Consider the following 21,913-nt stretch of genomic DNA (forward strand, 5'->3'; position numbering starts at 1 on the left):
GCATGACAAAGACATAAAATGCACAATTTCAGCATCAAAATTCCTTAGCAGCAGTTAACAAGATGCAAGCCTAAAATTCTGTCAGCTCAAAATACAGATTTGCGCAGTGGAATAATACATTAGTAAATTGTGGCAATACCTGTTTTGTTATTAATCCATATCATTGTTTCTGATAAAATATGGCTTAAATTTCCTACAGCAACAGTTAGTGGGATTTCCCATAAATAGCTGGAAAAATAAATACAAGAGGGTAGAAATGTTGACAATGTTATTATACAAACTCATGCCTAATTCTTATCACTGTTGTGTACAGAGGCATTGTCCTATTCACACAATAATATCACTGCCAATAATTTCTGTCCTAAGATCAGATATAGAAATCTGGAGTGCAAGACAAAAGCTATCTTCAACCGTCAAATCAAATAAAACGTGGTTAAGAGACAACAAGGTGCAGGGCTGGATGAACACAGCAGGCCAAGCAGCATCATAGGAGCAGAGAGGCTGCTTCAGTTAACTTGTTTCAAATTTGTTCACCGTCTGAATACTGCTTTTAATGGCCATTTCAGGATCTTAGACGAATAAAAAACCACATAGTAGTCACTAGAAATGGGAGACATGTGTTTTCCTTCACAGTTTGCTGTCGTGTATTTGATACTTGCTGGCAATCCAAGAATACCACACTAATCCAAACTCTAAAATGCCAACTGTAAAATTCCAATCAATTTTCAATTCCATCACAATACAAGATAATTTGTGATCTTGCTGTGGATTTTACAAAAACACATATATAGAGCAACATAACACATTATCAGCTTGTAAAACTGAAAATATTAACTGAGCTGTAAGTGCTATTGATTGCTTTCTATAGCAGAATGCAAAAAGAATTGGATCACTTTCAAACATTAAACCAAGTGCATGCTGATTTGAAGGTCAATTCATAAGACTATTAATTTTGTCATTTCAGATCATTGGATTGCGGTGTGAATTATATATGCTGGCTTTCCTCGATGTTAGAAAAGCTAATATCAATGAGAAAGACAAATTTGTGATGGAACTGTCAATATTTATTTCTCCTTTTAATAGAAATACGTAATAGCGTGTCAAAAGATGGTAAATAATTATGATGGATTACACATGTAACCTGCTCTGTTCGGAAGGTTAGATAATTTTTCTGGAGGTGCATGGGGCCCCTGCTGTGTCTCTGGCCCACTACTTACAGGAGGAGAGAGCAGAGCAGAGAGGTCACAGTGCCACAACGTTCCCTCGCAGCAGTACCTATGACTATCCGAGGGACACTTACAGGCAAATGTTCATAATTGTTTGCTCTCTCACCTGAAGGGCGTGAGGAATTAGCTGCTGGGTCCCACCAGCTGGTCTGGTGCCTCCACTTTGCGAAACTCCTTCATTCACCTCAGCAACATGCAATCATTCGCAATGGCTTTGCCAGGTGTCCTTCACTTCAGGCACTCTGGCACTTGCATGACCTCAGGCTGTGGTTGGTATTCCTGGGAACGGCTCATTAACTGGCCCACACTGGGAAGGCTCAACCCAAAGTCCCGCCACATGCCCATTTGGGTCCATGACCCAGGCATCAGCTTGAAGTTAGGCAAGTGACTCAAATGGGGACTGTTTAGATTATGTGGTTATCAACATTCACCTTTACACCATGTGTCCTGTTATCCTCATAGCTCCCGATACACAATGTAAAATTGAAACTGTTACCTGTTATTTGAAAGAGTTGGATTGACAGATTTCGCAGTGAGATCATAGATGAAATGTTCTTGGCTGATAGTTAAAGTATCACCACTGCTCTCATTCCTACCAATGGTGACAACTGGATACCCCATCTGTAATGTCCAACGGTCCATAACTTCTCTGATGTTTATGGTTTCCCCAATTTTCTGCAATGTCTATATAAAAGTAAAAAGAAACTGGTTTCTGAAGGATCACAGATGTTTTCAGCTGAAAGTAATCTCAACTTCAATAGGTCAGTCAATACCCAATACAGCTGGGCTTGGACAATTGTTAAAACTTTCTGCTTGGGTGACTGCAACAAAACAAAAATAAGAAATCTGTTGTACTACACTGAAGCATGATGCATTGACACTGAGGTATAATAACTGGTATGTGCTTGAATTGACACTACCTGGTTTTACAGCAACAAATTCTCACTGCATTCATATAGCACCTTTAACAACTGAAAGTGTTTTACAGGAACATCATGAAGCAAAAAGGATACTAGGTGAGACAGACGCAAACATGGAATACAGGGAGGTTCTACAGTGCTTGCTGGAGGAGGCGAGAGAGGTAGAGAGACGAAAAGGTCTACACTAAAGTCCACAGAAATGTTACAGCACAGAAACAGGCCATTCAGCCCATCATGTATGCTCCAACTGAACAAACTAGCCACTCCCTGTAATCCTAGTTTTTTAGCTGTAGCTTTGCAGATCACAATACTTCCAGTGTGGATCCAGGTTCCTTTTAAATGTGCCTCAACCAGCAAACTAGGCAGCAAATTCACACCAACCATACTTTGGATGAAATGGCTTTCCCTCATGGCCCCTCTCATCTTCAGCAAAGCACCTTAATTCTGCTAACTGACCTCTTGGCTGTGTCTTCCCTGTACAAGCACCTTACATAAGTCATCCCTTAGCCTTCTCTGTTCTAAGGAAAGGGGGTTGGTTATCTCAGTTGGCTGGATGGCTGGTTTGTGGCATAGTGTGATGCTACAGTGTAGGTTCAATTCCTGCACCAGCTGAGGTTGCCATGAAGGGCTCATCTTCTCAATGTCTCAGCATGCCTGAGGCATAATGATCCTCAGGTTAAACCACCACTAGTCATCTCTCTCTCTGACGAGAGAGCAGCCCGATGATTTGGTAAGACTATGGAGACTTTACCATTACCATTGAGGAAAACAATCCCTGGATGATCCAATCTTTTGTCAGGGCTACAATTTTCAATCACTGGGAACATTCTTGTACATCTCCTCTGCAACTGTCTTTAGCATAATTACATCTTTCCTGTAATGTGATGACCAGAACTGTAATGAACCTCCAGGTGCTAGCCTAACCAGTGTGTTATACAGTGCCAACATAACATACCTGCTCCTATATTGCATACCTAACCCAATGCCCCACAGCTGGGGTGGAGAGAGACCACTTGACAATAAAGCCCATTGGCCCTGGAGGTTTGGTCAGGCACTGTTTCTGGACAGGCCAGACATGCTATTGGTCTCCTTGTCAGAGGCAAGTTGCCTGTCCTTGCTTTGAATTTCCAAGGGTCAGAGGGAGGCAGGCAAAGTGGAGATGAAGGGCCTGGCCACCTCTGGAGAACACTTCTGTGGGGGGCCGTGTGTGTGTGTTTCCTCCTGTACCCCTGGCACCGCCTGTCTCATTGTGAGGCCGGGCCACCTGGAATGTGGGCCAGGTTCCCCGTTCCCCTGTCACCATGTCTTCAGTCCTGAGGCCCCTCGGCTGGGGTGAGGGGATTCCAGGTGCCTCTCCAGCAGATCCCGAGTGAGCTGAGCCCCGGCTCTCCATGGCAGCTGCCAATCTGTCCATGGGAGGCAGAAAGACGGTTACACGACTCGTTTCATGGATGCAGCTTCTGGGCAATGAGGGTCATTACATCCCGCATACCTGTCTGATCCCTGTGCATGTGGACGATGTCCCTAGTTGCCTACAGCACAGGCTCCTCTCCAGCCTGGGGCTGAGCAAGTGCCCAGTCTCCTGCAGCCCTCCAACTGCCAGCGACTCGGGGCAGTTCTTCCTCAGCCAGCACAGAGACAGGGCAGTGAACCACACACCAGGTTACACTACCACACTCTCTAAACCTAACATTCCCAGCAAGGTGTCAGTATCTGAGCTGCTGGCAATAGGGAGGGTGCAGGAGGCAGTCTTGCCGATGTTTCCTCCAAGACCTCACTACTCTGGTTCTCAGAACTCAAGGAGGTGACTCCTGGGGAGGTCATGAAGACACAGTGTGCTCCTGCAAGACACAATAGAGAGATGTCACCACCAGTGGTTAGAAGTGCATGATTAAATGATTTGTAAATGAGTTGGATGAAGGAGTGGAAGGGTGGATTAGTAAGTTCGCGGATGATACGAAGGTGTGTCGAGTTGTGGATAGTGCGGAGGGCTGTTCTAGGTTACAAAGGGACATTGATAGGATGCAGAGCTGGGCTGAGAAGTGGCAGATGGTGTTTAACCCTGAAAAGTGTGAAGCGATTCATTTTGGAAGGACAAACTTGAAAGCAGAACTCAGGGTTAACCGAAAGATTCTTGGCAGTGTGGAGGAGCAGAGGGATCTTGGGGTTCATGTCCACAGTTCCCTGAAAGCTGCCACCCAGGTGGATAGAGTTGTTAAGAAGGCGTATGGTGTGTTATCTTTCATTAATAGAGGGATTGAGTTCACGAGCCGTGAAGTTATGCTCCAGCTATACAAAAGCCTGGTTCGGCCACATCTGGAGTATTGTGTCCAGTTCTGGTCGCCTCATTACAGGAAAGATGCGGAAGTGTTGGAAAAGGTGAAGAGGAGATTTACCAGGATGTTGCCTGGAATGGAGGGAAGGTCTTACGAGGAAAGGTTGAGAGAGCTAGGGCTTTTCTCTTTAGAACGACGAAGGATGAGAGGTGACTTGATAGAGGTGTACAAAATGATCAGAGGTATAGATAGAGTGGACAACCAGAGACTTTTTCCTAGGGTGGAGGTAGCTATTATGAGGGGGCATAGTTTAAATTGAGTGGAGGTAGATATAGGGGAGACGTCAGAGGTAGGTTCTTTACTCAGAGTGGTCGGGGCATGGAATGCATTGCCAGAAAGGGTAGTGGAATCGGCCTCATTAGGGCCATTTAAGCGGCTATTAGATAGGCATATGGATGATAGCGTAAGGTAGGGGTGGAGCTTAGGATTAGGGTAAAAGTTCGGCACAACATCATGGGCCGAAGGGCCTGTATTGTTCTATGTTCTATTAAGTGATTAAGACTGACATCAGGATTAATGTCAGAGTTGTAGTGCAACAAAGAGCAGTTCATACCTGGTTGTCAGATATGGATGTCTTCATCACCTAGGAGCAATCCCAGTCTTTTCCTGCAAGGGTCAGAATTCTGTCCTGATAGGGGGTGAAGAGCTGAACATCAGGAGGCCACGCATGGTTAGTGGTGTGGGAGATCAGAGGAGGATGGTCAGAGTGAGTAAGGGAAGATGTTGCAGGTAATAGTGAGAGTGGCAGAGCATGAGGCTTGATGGGAGGTGGGTGCAGGAACAGAGATACAGTGAACGTGAGGTACAATGGAAAAGAGTGTGGCACTTAACCTGCCGACTGGAGAAGGTCTTTACCTTCTTTTGGCACATGCTGGCCAATCGTCTATATACTGCACTGACCTGGGTGGAGACCTCAGAGCAGGCTGGCAGCGTCTGGTGGTATGACCTCCTCTGCAAGTGCTCCAGGAAGGGATCTTCTCTCCTTTTCATGCCCTAGTTACTGCGGCCTCCAGGTCCCTGATGGGGAATTGTGGTGCTATCATCTTCTTCTCTGTCAGGTTCAGGTTCGGCCCATCAGTGAGCTGAGACCTTTGGAATGACAGGTCTCGCCCAGGTGCACAGTGGCCTTTTAAAGGCAGGATGCCAGCCTTTCAGCGGATATCCGCTGGGTGCTAAGTTGTTACAGAATGGTGCATAGTAAGATGAAACTAGAAGTGGACATGAGGCAGGATAAGTAATTAATGCAAAAGTTTGGCAAGATACGGTGAGAGAGCTCACTATGTCACGCAACAAAAACCCTCCAAAAAGGAAAAAACAATGAAATTCGGACTTAGATGAAAAAACGGAAGATTCAGCCCAGACTTTTCCGTTTCTTTTATGAAAAGACAAAGACGACTTTGGAAACCTTAAAACAAATTTAATCAAGAATGCAACATGAAATTGGCCATCATTGTTTATAATGATTTAATTTGACTGTGAATGAAGGTAGATGCCGACTAAGTGAATTTGACAACATCCCAAACCATAAATCTATTAACTCAGTATTATTAGTTGTAAAGCATACATTGTATTTTTTGCAACAACAGTAGCTTGTTACTCAGAATTCACTGCTACACTTAAGCTTTCTTTATCCAAATTTTTCATTGATTCCTCACTTGCCCCTTTGAGAATGCCTGTTTATTACACCACCCTCTCAAATCTGCACTGCTGAGCCCTTTGACTTAATTAGATAACAATATTGTCTATCACATTCTTTTTCACTTCCTGTGGCTACTGAGGCATGTGTTTATGTTTGTTTCCATGGCTAGATTTTCCTGGAACAAGGTGCCACCTCTCGCCAGAGGCTATCACTTAAGAGGTGGCCCTAGCATTAAGCATTGTGTGCCAGGGGCCTCCCCTGCTTTTATCCTCTTCCCCCTTGGAATATTTGAAGGGTTTACAGTTTGACACATTATGAATGCATCTTCCATGGACATCAGATTCCAGAATGGAACTTAGTCCTGGAGATTTTAGAGAAACGGACATTGTGCCAGAAGACATCCCGTTGACTGTAACACAGTGTTAAATTTAGTTCTTTGCCCAATTACATATTATGCAGCAAAAGAACACATAACACTGCATCTAACACTGCAACAATATCAGACCCCATCATGTAGCCAAAGTGAGATTTAATTAAAAGAACTTTCCACACTTCACGTATGAGATTAACATACTTTAATATGGATAACTAGTGACTAAATAGCTAATAAATTAAAGCCACATGAATCAAAAAGGTATCATGAATATGCTGGAACTTGCAAAATAATTTGTCATCGTGTAACTGATTTCACATTTGGAATCACTTGCTGCGATCCAAGAGGCCAGCATGTTCTGCCATCCATTAAGACCGAAAGAACTGGGAAATAAGGAACTCTGCTAAAAGAATGTATAACTGTTCATGGCCAATTAGAATGGTGTACATTCTGCAGAATGACCAAGTTTAGACATTGTTTCAAAAACTACTTCCATACCAGAGTTGATAGTTATTTTAATCAACCGTTTGAACATGTTGTTACACACCTCCAGGGCAGGTGGGGCTTGAACTTGGACTTTCTGGCCCTGAGGTATGGACCCTATCACTGTGCCACAAAAGCCCATACCAGAATTGATATATTGATAATAAAGTGCCTTTTGATGTAGATATGCATTATCTAATTAGCAATACCAAAGGACCCTGTGGTCATTGGTACCAAAGTTGTCATGCTAACATAAATACCAGGAGAAGGCCCATAGAACATAGAACATACAGCACAGTACAGGCCCTTCAGCCCACGATATTGTGCTGACTTATTATCCTACTAAGATCAAACTACTCTGCATACCCTACATTTTACTATCCTCCATGTGCCTATCCAAGAGTTGCTTAAAAGTATCTAAAGTATCTGACTCCAACACCATTGCCAGCAGCGCATTCCACAGGCCCACCACTCTCTGTGTAAAGAACCTACCTCTGACATCTCCCCTATACCTTCCTCCAATCACCTTTAAATTATGCCTCCTTGTAATAGTCATTTCCGTCCTGGGAAAAAGTCTCTGACTATCCACTCTCATCATCTTGTACACCTCTATCAAGTCACCTCTCATCCATCTTTGCTCCAATGAAAAAAGCCCTAGCTCCCTCAACCTTTCCTCATAAGACCTGCCCTCCAGTCCAGGTAGCATCCTGGTAAATCTCCTGCGCACCCTCTCTAAAGCTTCCACATCTGTGACCAGAACTGAACACAATATTCCAAGTGTGGTCTAACCAGGGTTTTATAGAGCTGTAGCATAGCCTCGTGGCTCTTAAACTTAATTCCCCCTGCCAATGAAAGCCAACACACTATACGCCTTCTTTACAACCCAATCAACTTGGGTAGCAACTTTGAGGGATCTATGGACATGGACCCCAAGATCCCTCTGTTCCTCCACACTGCCAAGAATCCTGCCATTAACCCTGTATTCTGGATTCAAATTCGACCTTCCAAAATCACTTTACACTTTTCCGGGTTGATTTCCATTTGCCACTTCTTTGCCCAGCTCTGCATCCTGTCAATGTCCCATTGCAACCTACAACAGCCCTCCACGCTGTCCACAACTCCAACAACCTTCGTGTCATCAGCAAACTTACTAACTCAACCTTCCACTTCCTCATCCAAGTCATTTATAAAGATCACAAGGAGCACAGATAGTAGGAACTGCCGATGCTGGAGTCTGAGATAACAAGGTGTGGAGCTGGATGAACACAGCAGGCCAGGCAGCATCGGAGGAGCAGGAAAGCTGACGTTTTGGGTCTGACCCGAAACATCAGCTTTCCTGCTCCTCTGATGCTGCTTGGCCTGCTGTGTTCCTCCAGCTCCACACTTTGTTATCACAAGGAGCAGAGCTCCCAGAACAAATCCCTGCGGAACACCAATGGTCACCGAGCTCCAGGGTGAATACTTTCCATCTACCACCGCCTTCTGTCTTCTATTGGACAGCCAGTTTTGTATCCAGACAGCCAAATTTCCTTGAATCCCATGCCTCCTTACTTTCTGAAAGAGCCTACCATGTGGAACCTTATCAAATGCCTTGCTAAAATCCATATACACCACATCCACTGCTCTGCCTTCAGCTTCATCAATGTGTTTTATACGTGGGATGTGTTCTCCAAAACGGGCTTTGGGAAGGGAAACAGCAATTGGATCCAACTTGCTCTACACCAACATCAGTGGTGCAGTCTCAATCAATGGGTAGGAATCAGAAAGGTTCCCGACCAGATCTGGAGTCAGGCTGGTCGGCCCAATCTCTCCGGCCTTGCTTGTGCGTTGTCTAAAGCCCTTTGCCAAGTCCATCAGGAATGATGTGAGCTTGAGAGTGGTGATCATTCCAGGCAGTAGAGGCCTGCAGGTCAAAGCCTTCCTGTACATGGATGACATTGTCATTTCCTGCTTGGATCCACTTTCAGTGCACAGACTCATGAGCATCTGCGACCAGTTCAAACTAGTCTCAGGAACCAAGGTAAATCAAGGCAAGAGTGAGGCCATGTTCTTTGGGAACTGGGCTAACTGATCCTTCAACTCCTTCACCATCAGAACAGATTACCTGAAGCTGCTGGGAATATGGTTCAGAGGGGCCAGGGTGTGTGCCAAAACTTGGGTGGCGCGTATCGCCAAGGTGAGGCAGAGAGTGGACTTTTGGGAGCGCTGTGCTCTCTCTCTCTCTCCATTGCAGATAAAAACTGGTCATCAGGTGTGAGGCACAGTCTCTGTACGTGGTGCAGGTCTGGTCCATTCCCCGAACCTGTGCTGTTGCAGTCACCCAAGCCATCTTCCACTTCACCTGGAGGACTAAAATGGACCATGTCTGCAGGGACACCATGTACATAGTTCTGGATAATGGTGGGGAAAAAATGTATATAACACCACCCTCTTCCTGATGGTTACCTTCATGTGTGGCTGCATCAAGCTGTGAGTAGGTCCTTGGTATGCAAGCACCAAGTGTCACTATATATTGAAGTTCTACCTATCCCCATCATTGTGAAGGATGGGACTAGTCTCACAAGTAGTTGGACCCTTCTATATCACATGTCTTTCATGGAAATTTATAAAGAAAAACACTTTTGACCACAAGTACATCAGCAAGTAGTTAGTATGTAGCATCCTCAAGACCCTGCAGGAAAAGGAAAGGATGGATCTATTGGGTGGTTCCCTGAGCACGCTGTCAAAGTCATTCGGCAGAATGCCTCATCATGAGAACTTTCCAACACGTTGCAAGACATCACTTGGCTGGTGGAAAGAGGGCCCTACCTGTGTGATCCTTCACGTATGCCTGGACTCTCTGTGCCACTGCACAGTGCCCTTGAAGTGGCTGCAGGGGGTTAAAGACTGCTACACATCTCCTGCTGGAATGTGCCTTTGCAAAAGAAATCTGGAGGAAGATGCAGTGGTTTTTGTCGAGGTTCATCCAAGCAGCTCTGTGACGCAGAGCTCCGTGCTCTACGGTCTGTTCTCTGGGACACACACCGAGACAAACTCGACGGTGCCTGGAGAACCATCAACTCAGTAAAAGACGCTCTTTGGTTTGCCTGAAACTTGCTGGTCTTCCAGAGTAAGGAGTTGCAGACTGGCACGTTCCAAGGTCCAGGACTATGTACCGGGACAGACTAAAGATTGGGGCAGTTTTTGCCAAGGCGCAGTGGGGAAAGACCACCATCTAAGGTCTTTCAGCCGAACTTAAATGAGGTCCGTTTGGTTATCGGATCCTCCCGATTCTTCAAATGCATGTAAATATAATCTTGAATAACGAAGAAATATCTTGGATTTTTGTTTGTTCTCAGTATGCAAAAGACTGTATAGAATTGAACTGTTCTAATGACTGTGTATGTATATAAAGTTTTTTTAATGAATTAACTAAGTCTTTGAAATAAAAAAAGTAGGACATTCAAAACTTAATCTGCTGGTGTCACTACAATACATATTTCAGATCATTCCGACAAAACACAATACTTTTCTTTTAAAAAGTTACCTCTGTAAGTTTGTTCCAAAGGTCATTTCTTCCTGCATTACCATACATGTGCTCCATCAAAAAGTCCTAGATTGGACAAAGAAAAAATCAGAATTATGGCGATCCTTGAAGCATTGCTGAACAAATAATTTACTCTACCAAAAGATGTGTTAAGTCATGTACAGTTGGGAATTCAGTTTACTTATGGCCACAAACACTTCAAAATCATTCAACCAAATAATCGTATAGCTTGACACTGAAACTCTTACACTCGAAATATTTACCCTCATTTACCCATTAAAAGTTATGTACAGTTCTGGTCGCCCTGCTATAGGAAGGATATTATTAAAAGATTTACCAAAATGTTGCCGGCATTGGAAGTTTTGAGTTATAGGGACAGGCTGGATACACTAGAACATATTTCACTGAAGCATAGGAGGCTGAGGGGTAACCATATAGAGGTTTATAAAATCATGAGGGACGTAGAGAAGGTGAATAGCAAAGGCCTTTTCCCTTGGGTAGGGGAGGTTAAAACTAGAAGGGCATATTTTTAAGGTTAGAAGAAAATGATTTAAAAGGGACCTGAGGGGCAACTGTTTCACAAAGAGGGTAGTTCACATGTGGAATAAACTGCCAGAGGAAGAGGTAGATGCAGATACAGTTACAACATTTAAAAGACATTTGGACAAATAGGTTCACGAATAGGAAAGGTTCAGAGGGATATGGTCCAAATGCAGACAAGTGGGGACTAGTTTAGTTTGCGAAATTTGATCAGCATAGATGAGTTGGATTGAAGGTTCTGTTTCCATGCTGTATGATTCTATGAGTCTATTTAGCCAATCCTTAAATGCCGTAATCCTTTTTTTATTCATTCACGGAATGAGGGCATATCTAGCATGCCAACATTTATTGTCTATCCTTAATTACCCAGCGTGTAATTAAGAGTGAACCTCACTTCTGTTCATCCGAAGTCAAATGTAGACTGGGCCATGTAAAGATGGCAGTTTCCTTTCAGAAAGAGCATTAGGGCACTAGATGGGTTTTTACTAACAATCAGAAATGATTTCATTGTCTATATTAAATTCTTAATTCCAGATTTTTACTGAATTCAAATTCTATCATTTGACCTGGCAGGATTTGAACCCAGGTCTCTAGAACATTACCTGGGTCTCTGGATTAACAGTCTAGCAATAATATCATTAGGCCATTACCTCCCCCTTTTAATATTTTTCATACCCTCATACCCTAAATTAATCTCAAAGGCAAAGGGCCCTTTGAGGAACATAGTTCTGTAGAATATTTGGCAAAGAAGAGCTAAAGATAAGCCAATTCTACTGAACAGGACCATTTGAAATTATTTCGTGCAATAGAAAAGTAGGTTGTCCCTTCCAAATCCATGATGGCCAGGAAAACAAAGAAAAGGCAGTACTCTGCAGTAGTGTATACTCAATCCAAACTTTAATTGGGACAAGAAGTAAGCACGGAGTCATCTAGGCAAGTATCAGGCTTATACCATGTTAGTTCCTCAAATCTGGCCTGATTCTTAACACCAACCTCCACAGGCACTGACAGCAGGTAAGAGGCACAGTTTCTCTGGGGATAATTGCTGTCAAATCCTGCCAGCTATCACTGCCTACAGGAAAGTGCAATCATTAAATCTATGCTTAGCTAAGTACTGCTCTAGTCACCATGTCTGTCAAAAGTGAAAATCTATTCATAACCATGTCAGTGATATTGCGATAAATACCAACTGGAGGCAAACTTCACAATGAATTTTGCAAACTGTTATAGTTACTTCTCAAACTAAGTTCTCCACTTGGAGATTCATGCATCCATGTATCAGTTTGTAAATTGTAGATGAGCTCATTTTGATAATAACTTTGACAATACAGAATAGCAGAATAGCAGACAGTGGTGAAATATTAAGTCTTAAAAAACTTCAACAGTTGCAGAAAATATGAACTTCATGTTGCCAATGTTAAATATGCTATTGTCCACTCTTTATAGTCCCAGTGAATGTTCTTTGCATGAATGCTAATAGCCTCACTAAAATGCCAATTAGCACAGCTAAAACCAGAAGCACATTCATGTTCAGCAGACTCCATTTTGGCATCCATAGCCGCAAAGAAACAGGCACCACAAAACAGATTTTCACAGTCAATGGTGTTCTGAGCACAGGTTACAGTTCACGTGAGATTCAGTCTGCTTTGAGTAAATGTCTGTATGGCTAACATGAAATAAAATTGATAGGGGAAATCTGTAACAATGCATAGTCACAGTTCCTTAATTTTACTTGACACTCATCTTTATCATGCACATAACATAATCATTAATGCATTTTAATTAACATCTCAGTAGTTCCACGCATGCATGATCTTATGCAGGGCGCATGGTTTTTATTTTATTAAAATAATCCCTACAGGGCTGGAAGAAAAGAAACAAATTGCTCGCCACTATTATAATCACACTGCAAGTGAGCAACAATTTACTTTGGTTGATTGTTACACATTTGGGAAAAATTAACAGTTTATAAATTACATTCAGAATAGATTAGACAGACCCATTTTAACAATTGTGCGCTATCAACAACATTAATCACACTGAAACTTGCAATACGAGTAACAATGACACTAGCAGCACTCTCTACTAAAGTAAATAAAATCTGACAGTAACTTCTAATGTTCAGTAAGTGTAGCTAAATGCAGAAATAAATAAGTTGCTGTGAGGGATAGTCTGCTCCTTATACACTCAGCATTGAAATTGCTGCACCCCACCATGAACAAGCTTTACATTTCCACTAGTTCCACACTAAATATGGCTGAACAAGTTAGGGTTGATAGATTCAGAATTTGAATGACTTTTGAGCTATAATAGTGAGTGATAAATATTGATGAACAACCTCTCTGGCCCTGAGAATTTAAATTTACAACTGCGGAATTTTGTTGATTCAGAACAAATTAATATTGCAGCTTTTTAATAACACACATAATTTTTATACATTTTACGTTCATCTCTTATCTCTCTTCCTTAATCCCAAATGTCTTTCCCAATCTTTATTTTGCTTTCCGTACATCATTTAAGTTTTATTGCCTGTTTAAACTTCCTATCTTTGTGTCAAAGTAAAAATTCTTCAATCTGATTAAAGAACATGACAATTATTTGCCTTGTTCACATGACAGCTGTACTGTAGAGGTGAAAAGACCAGGGATTAGAAGAGGCTACCTTTGATAAATAAGCAATAGGTCCGTAGGCAGCTATCAGCAAGGTAAGAGCTTGTCCACCATCTTTAAGGCACAAGTTGAATGTGATGAAATACTCTTCATTTGCTTGGATGGCAATATTTGAAAAGCCCTTGACAACATCAAGGACAAAGTTGCAAGATAGATTGGCACCGCATCCACCAGCTTAAACATTCACTCCCTCCATCACTGTCAAACACAGTGTACCAACACACAACCTCCCCCAACTAGAAGGACAAAGGCAATAACAAATGCAAGGGAATAACACAAGCTGCAAATTTCCATCCAAGCCATACATCATCCTGATTTGAACTTACATTGCAGTTCCTTATTTGTCACTGGATCAAAATCCTGGAACTCCCTAACAGCATCATTTACCGATACAGTACATTGGTGAACACCTCGATCTTTGCAAGTCATTTGGAGGTAAATCAAGATGATTCCACTCTCCAGTGACAGGTCCATGATGCCAACAATCTTCAGTAAGCTGGTACCTAGGCACTCTTAAATACCTTGAAATACTGCGCACCCACTTGGCCAAAACGCAGGATGACCAAGTTTGCTGCAGACTTACTTAGAATTTCCCATTATTTGACATGATATCTTTGCGTTCTCGGATCTAGCAGAAGGCGCTGTCTTGAAGTCATGCTTTATGAACATACGTTCATATGTCTCAAGTTTGAGGGAAAGATAACCAGGCTTCCTGTTAAAAGTTGAGTTATATTCATCCTTGAGTTGACTCGAAGATCTGCATGTCCAGCAGTGGGAAATTCAAAGCAATTCAACCATCTGAAGCAAATTTGTTCATCCAGTGACCAGCTTACTGATGGCATTATGGACTTATCACTGGGGAGTGGCATCGTCCTTACTTAACTCCAAATGACCTTGCAAGGATTCAGATGTTCAACAGTACACTGTATTAATAAACAAAATATTCTAAACAAGATATTAGCGATTTAATCTCCAGTGCAACATGCTCTTATCAATCTCTCATTCAATTTTCTTGGCTCAGCCAAGTTCCATATATGTCTCTGGCAAAAGATTATACATTTCAAGTGGACAGGGCACTCAGTTGAGTGCATACCTCCATCACATTTTGTTAACTCAAAATTATTATAATTGTGCAGATCTTCCTTGAGACATTTCCACGTGCTGTGTAACTACAAAACTGAAAACTAAAATCTTTTCAACAAGACTTTCCATCCCACTGAGAAGGCTCCAGTCCTACCCATGTCCAAAAATCCACTACAAAAACTCTGTTCATAATTTGACAGCTATACCAAATGCAACCAAATCAGCCAAGACAGCCCACGACATACCAAAATTATCAAAAACATACACAACACAATCCACAACATACTAAAATAATTAATATTATAAACATCCTATGTCCCAATGTTAATGGTAATTTGAACAATTGAAGGATCCAAAAATGAATCAGTTCTTCTTTGGGCCATTACCTATCTGTGCTTCATGTAATATTGAAATTCACCAATTAGTTTTTAAAATATGTTGGTTATGACACACAGATAAGCAAATTAATTGATGAAAACATTACCTCCATGCACCTTCAGTGGCAGAAGTAAAAATGGAAATACTATTGATTTCCTCAGTAGTTTGGTTTGGAGATTGTTAAAGATAGTGGTGTGCTCCAAGAAATTTCTGAAACGTAGCTGACTAAAATCAATCATATGATAGGTTTTAGCTAGCATCTCTACATGAATACAATCTGTATGGCGGGATTAGTTTGGAAACACCAGAGAGTTCATAACTAGTGCAAGTGTAGTGCAGAGTTCATTAAACAGCTTGAGAGCGGTACAGAGTGTGTCAGACTGCTCAACCGTGGTGCAGAATTCATAAAAGTGTGAGAGTGGTAGAGAATTCATTAAACAGCGTGAGAGTGACGGGGCATTCACTAAACAGTAAGAAACTTATATTAGTAACATAGCCATAACATTGTAAGATGATCATAGGTAGCCAGACATAACACAATCCCTTTTCAAGACTTTTACTCACCTGTAATCCTATTTGAAATACATGCTGTCCCATAAAGTTAGCTACCATTCGAATCAGTGCAGCACCCTAGAATTTAAAAACAAAGATGATTTTCTTTGAAATAAATTACTAGGCATTACAGGTTCAAATAAGAATCACCTCAAGTATATTTTTATACATCTGCATTCTTTAAGTGAAAAACAACTGCCTGATACTGGAACATAAAATCTCTAATATTTTATTCTGCCCTCTTTCACTGTAAATTTCCACTTGTTCTTGGACTACTGACTGATCTAGTTTTAGGGCTCAGAGAAAACAACACTATATATGATCAATCTACACTACCCTGCATCTCTGAGGATCCAACAATAGGAAGTCCTAGTGCTCTGTCTTCTGCTCACCAGCGTCTATGAGGAAGCTAATGGCCTGACGACTCCTTATGAAAAATGCATAACTTGCCAAATCAGTGTGAATGCAGAAAACTGACTGATGTCACTGATGTCAACAGATGCAGTTCATTAGGCAGAGGGAAAGGAGATAAGAGCATTGTTAACCCTAATCACCAGCAAGCAAGCCCTGCTTGGGGCTCTAATTCTCACTCCACCAAGTGGCACAAGTAAGTGTTTGTCGCTCTCTGTTGAAGCGCAGCAGCTTGAAGCACTGGGAGGTTCAGATATGATGTTCTATTTCTGAAGGCCCACATGTTGTACAATCTCTTTTCTGTAGCCTATGCTTTTGCTGGCTTCCTTGCTGCTGCACATCCTTCTAATGATGCTGTCTCAAGAATTAGCCCATGTTTAGCAACTTCACAGCAATCACATTTTTGAGAAATCATGGTCTTAAAGCATTCTGGGAACATGCACTAATTAACAACTGCTTCAGGGTCCCACCCGGCAATGCCTTGCCTATGGCAGGGGGTGAATAGCTGGGGTCCACGTACTGATTCATGCAAAACCCCACCAGTCACACTCTCCTACTTGGTAAAAGATACATTTATTTGTCTCGGTTTCCTATCTGGCAACCAATTCTCAATCCATGTCACTACACTACTCCCTATGCACCATCCTATGCACTTTAATTTTACATGTTAATCTTTTATCTGAGAACTTATCAAAATTCTTCTCAAAGTCAATGTAAACCACATCCGCTTGTTCCCCTTATCAACTCTAGTACTTAAATCTTCAAAAAAAATCCAATATATTTGTCAGGTATGGTTTCCCTTTCGTAAATTCATACTGACTCTGTCTGATCCTGCCACTGTTTTCCAAGTACTTTACTACAAAATCTTTTATAATAGTATTTAGCACTTTCCCAACTGCCAATGTCAGACTAACTGGTCTGTAATTCCTTCTTTTCTCTCTATCTCCCTTTTTTTTTAAATTGGAGTTAAATTAGCTACCCTCCAATCAATGGGAACTGTTCCAGTGTCTATAGAATTTGAATGATGACGATCAATGCATTCACTGTTTCTAAGGTCACTTCCTTAAGTACTCTAGAATATCAATTATTGGGCCCTAGGGATTCATCAGCTTTTAATCCCATCAATTTCCCTTCTAATACTGATTTCTTTCAGCTCGTCCCTCTCACTAGACCTTGAGTAGCCCAATGTTTTATTTGTGTCCTCCATTGTGAAGACAGAACCAAAGTATGTATTTATTTGGTCTGCCATCTCTTTGTTCCCCATTATAACTTGTCCTGTTTCTGACTGTAAGGGACCTATACTTATGCGGACTAATCTTTTCCTCTTCATGTACAAACTGATTGCAAAAGCTTCTATAGATATTTCCTCACAAGCTCACTCTTGTAAACTGTTTCCCCCTTTTAATCATCTCTTTGTCCTCCTTTGCTGAAATCTAAAATGCTCCCACTCCTCAAGTCTGCTTTTTTTTTTGACCAATTTGTATCTTATACCTTGGATCTTATACTATCTCTAATTTCCCTTGTTATCCATGGTCAGGCCACCTTTCCCGTTTCATTTTTGTGCCAGACAGGAATGAACAACGATTGCAGTTCCTCCATGCGCTTCTTAAATGTTTCCCATTACCTATCCACACTTGTCCCTTTATGTAATATTCTCCAAGTGAACAGCTGAGACTACAGAACTGCCAACCATCCAGTTGGCCAGCAAGCTCTCTAAAGCGAGACTTGTTCCTGAGGAAAGGCGGAACTCTCACCTTAAATTAAAACTGGTCCCCACATTAATTGCTTCGGGACTGCCTTTAGGACATTCGGTGGGTTGCCCCTGCCGTTTTTAGGCTGGCAGCTGGCAGGAACCATGCTGCCATGTAAAATACAATACATCAAACACTACAGAAGGAGGCCATCTGGCCTACTGAATCTCTGCTGACTCTTTTGAAGAACTATACCATAACCCCACTCCCCCTCTCTTTCCAGAAACCTGTATGCTTTTTTTTCTCCCTCTAGTATTTTCTAATTCCCTTTTCAAGGATACTACTGAATCCATATTCATCATTTTATGAAGCAGTGGCTCCCTTGCAAATCCTAACTAGTAATAGAGAAGAAAAAAAATTGTCATGACACTTTCAGTTCTCCCTTCAATCATATTAAATCTGCATCTTTTTCGATATCAATACATCAGCCATTGCAATCAGTCACCTCTAGAACCTTTCTAGCACATATCTTCCATATCCTGTCCAAAGCCTCTATGTCTAAAGTAATATGTCCATTTCTGGACACCCTATGGCAACTGGAACCTACATAGAGTTTGCACAGTTTCCTGACCCTCCATACCTCCACCCATTCAACAGAAGCTGAGTAAAAAATAATATGAAGTTAGGTTTCAACATCCAGAAAAGACAATTTCAAATTGACAAGAAATATTAATCCCTAGCCCTGCAAAAAAAAAAATCATGAAATAGTCTTCTGCCGCTCAAACAGAGTCAGGCACAGTACCTTCTTGTAAGCGATCCAGTCAAAAACTCTATCAATATCTGTTGCTTGCAGGACCTCCTGGGATATTGGGTGAGAGCTTGCCAGGCCATCAAGTAGCATCACTGCATGAAGGTCATCCGTCAGAAATCGTTGTTTCTCCTGAGATGTTCACACAAATACAAGATCAACTCTTTGTGGATTCACAGTCAATTGAACGAGATTTAGCAGCTTTTAAAAACAAATGAAGGTCCTTGTCAACATTATTTATATTGCTGAAATAAAAACAACAAAATTTTTTTTAAAAACTGGCTAGAAATACCTAGTGAGTGGATTACAAGTGCATAAATTTGTTACTCTTAACTCAAAGATCATTACCTAGTGAATGTCTTTGTTAGCCAAAAATTACATAATAAGAAGCTCTCTACTTTGATAGTGTAAAAAAGCAAAATTAAAAAATTAATACTGAACAGAAGATTCCAAATCTTATTGCAAAAGTGTAATAAGGATGAATTTTAAGGTTAATAGTAAATTTCAACAAACCAACAATATAACGTCGAGTAATGATCCCAGCTGGTGGAAATACTGGACAAGTCATATACCAGAATGAAACCTGGTTTGAGGGATTATATGTTTAATTTCTGCAGTTGATTACCATGATGGTTAGTCTTTGGATATATTCACATGAGGCTGCCAATGTTCTTTAACACAAGAACACGAGTTTATTACACAAATGAGAAATAAAAGCCAAATATATATGACAGTTTAGAAAGATTTAATCATAAATAGCAAAACAAGATTTCAACCATTTGTCCAGCAATATCCGTTACAGATACTTAATCCCAGAGAATTATCATTTCAATTGCAACACTTAATTCCTTAATTAACTGACTCATTCTAGTTCTCCTTCAATGGTAACTGAAACAATTTTGACTTATTTTCAATTCTGCTGGCCAGAATCTCTTTTCTGTTCTGCTGACCTAAACATCTTTTTCAGTTTGACAACTTGAAAACATCTATACAAACTCTCACAGATTGGAAACTTCGCAGTAAAAAAAAAGTCCTCTAGCCAGAGCAAAAACTGTTTCCCTGAACCAAAGGTATGATTCTTCAGAACTGAAATCAGAAATAAACTCAGTGACTCCTGTTCTGTTTTCTCTGTATGTCATAAAAGTCAGGAGTATGAATCTTTCATCAATTAACACCACAGATATCCTGCTATGCACTTGACTAAATCACATACTTTCATGCAAACAATGTTTTACACCACTGCACCAAATGACTTTCAGACCTGCTAAAAAAAATTACCTTCACAGACTTAAATGAAAATCCATCTGTCTTTATTTTATGAATCCAAATTTCTAAATGGTAACAATATACATTAAACACCAATATACATCCATAGTCAAAAAATAATGCTGGAAATACCCAGCAGGTCTGGCAGCATCTGTGGTAGAAGAAACTGAGTTAACATTTCAGGTCAGTAATCTTTCATGAGTACTGAAAAACGTGTAGACAGGCCATTTTAAAACATGCAACAATTTACTTTTCCTCACAAGTACTTAAATGCTTTCCTTTCAAAAGGTAGTCTTCCCACTCATGTTATGTGGGACGTTATGATACACTTCCATGGCAGGTGATTTGAACTCATACCTTCTGGCCAAGTGGTGTACACTACCACAGCACCACAGGATCTAAATGGGCGAATGATCTTCATCATCAATTTTATGTCAAACTGAATCTGGTGCAAATATTACAAAACCTATCCCATCCAATTTTTACATTTAGTGCAAAAGTTTTAATATTTTAACATATTTATCTTATGTTTAAAAACTTTTAACTGTAGGCTGCAAATACAGCTTTCAGGATAAATGCTGGTACTATAATTTGCTTTGGGACTAGAAAAATTAATAAGGCATCTTTTGAACATTATATTTGTGCCAACAAAAAAGCACATTAATGCAATGACTTTGTGAACAAATTTCATACTTGATGGTTCAAGTGATTATAAGATAATAGGTAGTAACACTTACATGCACAGCAGATTATACATTGGAGTAATGTTATAAATAGAGTGCACTTTGATTCTGACAGAAATATAGCTAATCAGTGAGGTGTGTAATAGCTCGCAAAAATATTGGCTATGAACTTACCATGTTGAAGTCTGGGTAAAGGAAATCGGTGCCAACATATTCAAAATAGTGAGCAAATCCTTCCTTTAACCACACATCTTCCCACCAAATCGGAGTCACAAGGTCACCGAACCACTGAGAGTAAATAAAAAGCATTTAGGTACAAAAACAGAACATTAGGATGCCCAAAAATCTCCACAAGGTTGGAAAGCAAACTTAATATTGTGATAACAAAATTGTAAGCCATTCTTGTTTTGACTCAGCTTATGTACCTGATGGCAGATTTCGTGTACGACAACCATGGTAACATCCAGTAAATAGGGAATGGATGAAACTCCAGGATCCAGTAATAACCTTTGTTCTACAAACACACTCAGTCCCCAGTTTTCCATAGCAGCATATGGATATTTCGGTACCGCTAACAGATCTGTCGCGAAAAAAAAACAAACAATTTGTTTTTCTCTCCTCAGCTGAATTACATTTTGCCAGGAATTATTAATGTCTATGTTCTTAAAAGTTGTTTCCAGTATATTGGTAGGAACAACATTAACATACGTCAAATGTATTGGATTTAAGGCAGGATTGGTACCTCTCAGAAATTAGTGCGACAGGAGGTTGAAATGCACAATCTGTGGATGATAGATTATCCAGTGGATAAGAGTAAGCACTAAAGCACCTCAATCTATTTTCTCACTCTTCTTGACAACTGCAGTTACTGCAATAAATGCCCTTGTTTTGAAGCTCCCCTCCTTCTAAGGTTAGTTTCCTTTGTTTACCTTCCTTGAGTTTATCTATCACTCTGCCTGACAAGGTGGAAACCTCAGTTCTGACTCTCCACCAGCTCTATTGTAAAACCAGCTGCAGGGAGGTACATGAGTGGCTGTCAATTAACTTCCGTGTAACATTGGACAGGATTGAAAAAAACAGCATTCACTTCCATCCTGCCAATGCCTCCCCATCACGCTCATTTAAAAATTCAAACAATCAATCAACTCTTCAGCCTTGCAAGTGGCGAAATAAGAACAGACCTTATGAAGGTATCTGAGATGCTAATTAGAACACAAAATGTTCATTCTGAGCCAAAAACAAAGTTGCTGGAAAAGCTCAGCAGGTCTGGCAGCATCTGTGAAGGAAAAAACAGAGTTAACGTTTCGGGTCCGGTGACCCTTCCTCAGG

The 21,913-nt window shown here is 41.0% G+C and overlaps 1 protein-coding gene across 3 annotated transcripts in view; it reads right to left on the reverse strand.

Annotated features, from left to right (window-relative positions):
* LOC109927660 (thyrotropin-releasing hormone-degrading ectoenzyme) overlaps positions 1-21,913 on the reverse strand; it is a 101,602-nt gene that overhangs the window by 18,508 nt on the left and 61,181 nt on the right. For all 3 annotated transcript variants that reach the window (XM_048607968.1, XM_020527645.2, XM_048607969.1), the window contains exons 5-11: positions 21,010-21,164; positions 20,759-20,872; positions 18,630-18,767; positions 15,738-15,803; positions 10,504-10,569; positions 1,723-1,910; positions 140-228 (exon numbers count right to left, since the gene is read on the reverse strand). In XM_048607968.1, the coding sequence (XP_048463925.1) occupies positions 140-228; positions 1,723-1,910; positions 10,504-10,569; positions 15,738-15,803; positions 18,630-18,767; positions 20,759-20,872; positions 21,010-21,164 (816 nt within the window). The remainder of the gene's footprint in view (positions 1-139; positions 229-1,722; positions 1,911-10,503; positions 10,570-15,737; positions 15,804-18,629; positions 18,768-20,758; positions 20,873-21,009; positions 21,165-21,913) is intronic.

This window comes from Rhincodon typus, chromosome 18 (genome assembly GCF_021869965.1).
Source record: "Rhincodon typus isolate 14 chromosome 18, sRhiTyp1.1, whole genome shotgun sequence".
Lineage (NCBI taxonomy): Eukaryota > Metazoa > Chordata > Chondrichthyes > Orectolobiformes > Rhincodontidae > Rhincodon > Rhincodon typus.